The sequence below is a fragment of the Stegodyphus dumicola genome, chromosome 3 (genome assembly GCF_044657685.1).
Source record: "Stegodyphus dumicola isolate Sdum_Otavi_A_Nest chromosome 3, ASM4465768v1".
Classification (NCBI taxonomy): Eukaryota; Metazoa; Arthropoda; class Arachnida; order Araneae; family Eresidae; genus Stegodyphus; species Stegodyphus dumicola.
In genome coordinates, this window is record NC_140770.1 from 75,617,458 (window position 1) to 75,625,569 (window position 8,112).

General features: G+C 30.0%; 1 protein-coding gene across 2 annotated transcripts in view; it reads left to right on the top strand.

Annotated features, from left to right (window-relative positions):
* The window catches only part of LOC118191841 (sorting nexin-13-like), a 90,726-nt gene extending 83,345 nt beyond the window's left edge, over nt 1–7,381 (top strand). For both annotated transcript variants that reach the window (XM_035362694.2, XM_035362695.2), the window contains exons 24-25: nt 870–982; nt 6,038–7,381. In XM_035362694.2, coding sequence (XP_035218585.1) covers nt 870–982; nt 6,038–6,534 — 610 coding nt within the window. In that variant the 3' untranslated portion in view covers nt 6,535–7,381. The remainder of the gene's footprint in view (nt 1–869; nt 983–6,037) is intronic.
* Nucleotides 7,382–8,112: the final 731 nt, after the last annotated feature.

The following is an 8,112-nucleotide window of genomic DNA, read 5'->3' on the forward strand; positions in this document are numbered from 1 at the left end:
GTAAAGAAATTAAATAATGGAGAATCTGTGCATGAATGTATGTACATTTCTCACATTGAGGAAAAACAATGGTACCTAGATTCAACAAATTGTGAATAACATAGTGCTTCACCCAAATGTAGGCACCTGGAAGCCGGAATTAGAAATTTCTTTTGTCTTATTTCATATTTCATAAAATTTTAATGAATTTTTTATTAAAAAAGCTCATTAATTTCAGAGCGAACAGTGGCAACGCTGTAGAGAATAAAACATTTTCTTCTCCAGTGCATAAGACAGTCTATCAAAAATTCTAAACATATGTTGTTTTTAAAAGTTTTTATCACAATGTGACATGTTCTCAAAACATAACATGTATGTATCTGTAAATGAAAAAAAATACCCATTTGGGCGTAATATAAAATCTGAAAGCTTTCAAATTTTTTTAAAATTATTATTATCTAACTTTATGGTCACTTGTTCATACTTAGATTTATGAGCTTAATCTGTTTCCATATTTTAATTCATTGTATTGCAGAGTCATTAAGTTTCTAGTGAGCAGAATGTTAAAAAGTAAATGCACCTTACCTAAAAATTGAACCTAAGATCTTCCAAATGCCAGTTGGATGTGTTTTCCATAACGACATACCAGAATTATGTCTGTAATTTTTTACAGTGTGAAAGGGTTTAATAGTTCTTCTTATATACGGACATGGACTATTTTTTAAATGAATATATTTAAGGTAACTAGTCAACAGCTCTGCATATTAACTCTACGAGCTGATTTGGTTTTAATAAAAATAAAAATGATTGCACTGTAGTGCTATTTAAAATAATAACAAATTACCCCAAAGTCATTTTAATTTGTAATGCTAAGTTAAAGATTTTTACAGTGCTAGTGTTTGGCCTGATGGGGTGTTGGCTGGACCATCACCAGAAAGAGACCAAAATACAAAGTTAAGAACATGCATTGCTGCAAAGACATTGCTTTTCAGTGCTATCCCTGGTGAGTTAAATCAGAATCATGCCATCATATGTCTATTAATAAATATTTTATCCTTGAATAATAAGAATGATATACTTTGCATTCAGTATAGAATCTTGATGTAATCTGAGGTCATATAAGGCATACTTTAACATTATCTGTATAATGCTTAAAATATTAATCACAACAGTGATTAATGTATAGCTACATAGGTAATCAGATATTTTAACCCTTATTTGCTTGATTTAGTATTTACTGTGGGGAGATTAAGAAGATGGGTGGGACTAGTTGACTGGAGTGAGAGCTTTTAGAATTTAGAAACAAGGACTTCTTTATGTAGTTGACAATCGGTATCGGTTGTAGACCGAGATTTATGATCAAATGAGGAAACCTTTAAAGTAGAATTACCAAATTTTTAATGAGTTTTTAAAGCCTTTTCAAATAATGTCATAGGTAAAGATGACAGCTTTAAATGAAGGTACTATAATTCATATTCAGTTTTAGACCAATGTTTGCGTGTGTTTCTTATACTATGATGATTTAGTAACAGCTTGAATTTATGCATAGTTTTTTAAACATGAACAGGAGATTAAGACTAAATTTGACTTATATAAATTTGGGAATGATATTCTGATGCTTGCATTTAAGGGGAAAAATGGAGATCTTTCAAGAATTTCATATGATCACAATGAATCTGGTTTCAACACTATTGTTTACCATAAACCCTTTACTGTTTGTTTACCTCCCCATGCTAAGTCATGTCACCCAACTAAGCAAAACATGTCTCCTTTTTCAGTTTTAGTGTAGTTGATTATGGCAAACCACACTAGAACTATCTGTGTAACTTTGTTCCTCAGAATCCTTGCTTGCTAATGAACTCAATTATTTGAAATCAGTTTTCATTGAATTTCTGCCATGGTGCAAGATTTTCTCTTGTGGTCATTGATAAAGGCCCTTAATTTTTTTTTTCTTTCCGTGAAAGAAGATGTTACAGTATTAATAACTTTGCCATGCTTTTATTTCATTCTTCATACAGATACGAAATTGCATGGATTTTCCAGAAGTTCAATTTTTAAATCATTTTCTCACCTATCAATAAAATGCATGGTTCTATTCTTAAAAATTCCATTTCTGAATTTAATTCTTGGGGAATTTATAGGATATTTTCTCAGTGTGGTCTTGGACTTACCAGCCAAACTAAAGGGACGAAATAACTAAAAGGAAGAAATAAAGAGTGTTGAAGATATTAAAGAGGGAGAGACAAATAAAGAAAATAGAAATAAAAGAGTGTTAAAGTATTGCTTCAAGGAACACGAATCTTATGTCTGAAAAGGCAAAATTAACAAGACTTGTAATAGTTAGTCATAATTGGAAATTTAATCACAGTTTATGACTTCAGGTCTACAGAAATTATCCCAAAAACTTCTTCCATTGGTGAATTGGATTTTCTTGAAGCTGTCGATATTCACAAAGATTTAGCTTGTTAGTTAATTACTCCCAATTCCAACCGTGTCCTTTCTAGCTTTTAAAATTCTATTAATGTAATTTTTCAATTTTACTTTTGCCATTATTACTATTTCTGCTGATAAATGATGCCACCTTCTCATTAGCTTTACTCCTTTTGAGTATAAATACAACAGTGGTGTTTCCTTTTCCCCATTGCAGATTTCTTTGCTGCTAATTAAGAGGGACTTGTACCTGTTTGCCCTCAAAATAAATGAGGGTGATTGCTAAATCTATGCCAAATACAAGGTTGTTCCTTTGCCTAATTTTATGTTTTAGTTAGGCATGTTCTCTTCTGTCTTGATCGATAAATCATTGAAGAGTGGAACAGCTAATGAGAGATCTACTCAATATTAGTTTGAAAGATTACGCTCAGAAAATTTATGTGGGATTATGAAATCAACTGTGTGGTCATCATGTTTCTTCCATTAATTCAAAATGAATTAAAAGATTCAGTTGAATTAAAGCCAGCTCAGTATTGTTACAAGAGATCATCCAGACACTAAATGTATACCTTTAAATTGTATTGTGGCACTTGTCATTAATAGGAAAAGTAAAAAAGCTCAATAAGTAGATGCTTCTTGAATTCTGTGATGAAAACAAAGCATGGGGCTTTTCTCATTTTAGAAAAAGTAACCAAAGAAAGTTCAACAAATTCTGGCTATGGATGAAAAATAGATATTCTCTAACAATTTTACACATCCATTGTAGTAAGTTAGAAGTGAAATGTACTTCAAGAAGGAGTCCAAAGTATCATTGTATCCAAAGAAGATGTTATTTACCATCTTGTGGTTTTCTGTTGGTGTTTATTACTCATTCCTCCCACAAACAGAAAAGACAAGTGCAGCTCAGTATTGTATAGATATGTGGCAAATAGATGACAAATTGAGCCTTAATGAACCAACACTTTAAGATAGATAGTCCTATTGCTTAAGGATAGCATCTGACCACACATGACACTGAAATCCATTCAACAAATCAGCAATTTGGCATGAGAAATTGTGCCTTCTTGTTTTACTTTCTTATGCAGTAAAACAAGAAGGCACAATTTTTTTCATAATATTTCTATCAAAGAATTATAATTTTTCCAGCACTTGAACTTTTTTTTTTTCTAGAAATGCACTGATGCTGCTTAGGAAAACTTTGATTAAATAAATATTATTTTTATTTTGTTCTTTTTCAATCATCCATTTCATTTACAACAGCCCAGTAGAACAGTTTTTGTACAATCAAAAGTCGTTAATTCGGACACCCATAATCCGGAATGATCTATAATCCGGACCTCAAAGCTAAAATCTTTTTGCGCATGCGCCGCGTTGACGCATGCGCATAGGCGTTTTACGCGTGCACGCAAGACATTTACGACTGCGCATATGTGTCTGCGCAAGCGCAGAATACGTTTTCGCGTGCGCGTTTAATGTAAAACGGACGGTATAAGCTAAAATTATATAATTATCTATTTCAGTTAATGTTGATGATTGCGTTGTTCCTTAATCTTCGAATTGGATCCGGCTTATTATTTTTTGCAGACTGTAAGAGCAATTTTATAAAAGTAAACTTGAACTTTCGATGATGTCAAATAGAATTTCCGATGTTGGAGCTCCCAAAGGATCTAGAAAACGAAAGTATGCTTCGATGTCCATCAAACAAAAAACGAATTGCTATAAAAAATGGATAAAAGCATATCCTTTGTTTATATAACCGTTCCGACATCTGTTTATCAATTTCACGCTGCTCTGCGCGGGGGGGGGGAGACGTCGCGGCGCGCTATGAACTGGAAGTTGATCTGTCAGCACTATCGTTATCTTTAGGGCAGATGTTTTTATTTTATTCGGCTTATAATTCCGTATTAAATGTAGTATTTAATCTCGATGTACTCCGTCTTTGATATGATTAAAATCAAATTTCTCGTCATTATAAATATCACGAATACAAATCAAATAGTTTTCTGGTTGCAATTTTGTAATTCCGGCTATGCGTAGGGTATGCTTTACGCATACGCGCGTTTAAAGAAATGTTTAGTAAAGTAAACAAATAAATATTAAGCTTATTTTTTTGTAAATTTTGATACCCTTTAGATCATAATTGCTCATTATTTTATAAATTACGCTTTCATATTTTTAATTTTATAATTTCTGCATGCCATCTTACCAGATTTAAACTTATGATCTATAATTCGGAATCGTCGAAGTCCCGACGAGTCCGGATTAAAGACTTTTGACTGTATTAAATATTTTGAAACATTTATATGTTTGAGAATTTTGTAACAAAGTGGGAGATGTAATATTGATTCTGTTTAGTTTGTATGATTGGAATGAATTTAAGATAAAGCAGACTGATTGTATACATCTGGGTTTTTCATTTATTTGTAATCTGAAGCCTTGATAATAACTTCAGTTATAAAAATAAATGAAACAACTACTGTTTTATATGAATTTTGTTTAATTTCAGTACTTAATTTATTATTAAAATATAAATTGTAAATTCCCTAATTTATTTATTTTTAAACTATTTATTTAATTTTCAGTATTATGCATGCATCTTGTAATGTTTTGTATACAAACGGTGTTTTTTCACTATGTGATTTATAGAAAACTTCAGATATTTTTAATGCATTAAATTGTACAAATAGCCATATATCACGTTCATTCTCCTCTCAAATTATCAAAAAAAGCTTTGTGCAGAGGCAATGTCATAGCCAATCAAGTACTACTGAGTCATGACTGTTTTCAGCCATATCAAATAATAGTATCTATCACCCTGCATTTTTTTTCGCAAAGCTCCTCTTTGAAAAACATCTTAGTAATTTCAACTCTCCCATTCCTGAATTTTATAATCAAGGTCTAACTATGGTAGAGTTGAAAATAACTTTGTCACAGAAAGGAGATCTTGTCTTGTCCCTGATGGTGTTAGTTACCTTTTTTAAAACATCTCCTCTATAATGCTAAACTAATGCTAAATGCCCTACTAATGCTAAACAAAAAGTAAAAAATACTGTAACTCGTATGAGAATCTGTCACCATCGATTGACTCATGAGCTTCTTCTGAAAAGCGAGAGAGATCTACTCTCTGTGAATTGTTATGCAGCTTTGACAATTTGTCATATTTTAGTAGAATGCCATTGTTTTAAATATTTTCTCCTAAAGCATTTAATTGTTTCAATCCAGATTTAGAAAACTTTATAGGAAGACAACCTCATAATTTGTTCCAGTAAATTTAATGTTTTTTTACTCTCATTTTTATCGAGCCTAAACTGTATTATAGTTGCACATATGCATTATTACTTTTTAATCTGCTTCACTCGGTTTCATGCAGAGCTTTATAAGGTTTTGCACCAGAAATTACAATACAAACAAATTATCAAAAAATAGTTTCTATCAAAATTTTCTAAATTTTAAATTGTATCTATAGTGGATTCTAAATGTAATGAGAAAAATATTATAACAAATACTTTCCACAGAATTGCATGAAGACATTGCATGTGTTTATATACTTTCTCCTATCTGATTTAAATCTATTATATGATTTTTTTTTCTCTTTCTAACTGTAACATTCTAAATTACATCATTTCAGATGAATTGAAACATATAATTGGGTATGAAACATCATTTAAAGGTGCCATGCTTATTTTCAACATGTTTCAATATCCATCACTGAATCGCCGTTTACTTTTTGTATTGCTTGAAAACTTCCTTATTGTGCTGTTTCCAGAAAATAAAATGCCAGAATTATTTGAAAAATTGCACTTGCCATCTGCTAGGCTCAAGAAAGTGTATACTGCTTCAGTAGATAAAATTAATAGAGATCAGCAAATTGCTCAAGATATTTCAAAAGTGATTGAGTCTAATCCAGATGAAAACTTTGAAACTAAACTGAATGAAATCAAGGATAAGCCTAGTGTTAAAGTACGTAAAGAGCCAAAGAATAAGCTGAGTTTCCAGTGCCTTTCTCAGCAGAATTCGCTTCCTAGTCCAAAGCCAAAGAGAAGGAAGAAGTCTGTAGAAAAAGCTATTTTTTACACTGAATTACCTGAAAATGAGGATGCAGTTATTCTACCCATGAGTAGATGACAACCAATTCCAGATGACTGGCTTTTTTATTTGTATTCATTAAAGCCTGTATTATTTTTAATTATATTACTATGCCATTATCTATGTTTTTATGGACAATTTAATGTTTATTTTCCATTTAATGGCATTCCTATTTTTATATACTTTTAAAACTATATTATCAGGGAATGATTTCAATTGAGAAATGTAATTTATATTTAAGTCAATCCATTTTTGAAATTTTTCCAATGGAAGATACTCTTGTTATTCCTTCATTGTTCTTTTGATTTATCCGTTTTACTGTTATTTGGTTATTTAATTTATTATGATTATTATTAATTATTTAATATATTTTTTTTAAATATGTTTGCCTGCTGTGTTTTAAATGCTAGTCAAAAAAGGGAGAAAACTGGAAATATGATTTACAGTGAAAAAGTTAATAATAATCGAAAGAAAATTGAAATTAATCATAAAAAGCCATAAAATATTAAATTTTAGCTAAAATATGTTAGTCAAGTGTAACATAATTTTGAGGACTTAAAAATTTCTTCCATTTAAGCTTATGAAATAATCTGAATCATTGATTATTTGTTCAAGTTAGAGTGTATTGAAATGTTTTTGCTTAAGCTGAATCATAAATCTTATGCTATATTTACATTATATATATATATATATTATCAGTATAATAATTATTATATATGTAAGCATGGTTTTAAAAATTTTCTTTTTAATTTTTAACTGACTATTATGTTTATATATACATAAAAACTTAAAGCATCTAAAGCAAATATTAAATTGGAAGCAAAGCAAGGCTATTCCTCAACAGTATTAATAACTGCAATCGTGTGTAAGAGGTATAATACAATATCTAAACAAATCAAAATTAAAAATAGAATTCATAGTATAACTAACTAGAAAAATGAAAATGTGAAAGGTTAAATATACGCAATTATAAAAATATAAAAATTAATATCCTTTTATTGATACTCCAATTCAGAACTCATCTGGGGAATCTGAATTAAAGCTTCAGAAAAATTGATTAATAGGTTTCGAAAACATGTTTCGTTCTCCTGGTTCTCTTGAAATCATAAACCGAAAAAAAAATTCAATTAAATTTTCATTTATTTCTCTCTTTATTTGTAATTGCTTTTGAATTTCAGATTTGGATATAATGGTTTGCCAATGCCAATGATTTCAAATTACGGAGTACCTATGGTTTAAGACCATTTACCTCTCAGAATTAAATAAAGTGAGCAGAAATAGAAAATTGTATAAGTTAGTTTACTTGATGCAAACTAGAGGGAGCCACATATGTTTGAGTAAGGGCTAGGGATAGAGAAATATATAAACAGTTAATAAAATGAAATTATGGTTTTTGTAATAAACTTTTTTGTAGTTTTATATTTTAAGTTTTTTTTTATTATTATTATTTTCTCATACACAATATAAACACTAAAGCAAAAAGTGGATAGGAAAGATTTTACGATTAATAGGCTCATTGGCATGTGGCTGGATGTAATAGTGCAAATATAGCAAGGTAATCACAAGAAAATATTCAAAGGAGAAATAAATTCTGCGGGAAGATATGACTTTTAAAAT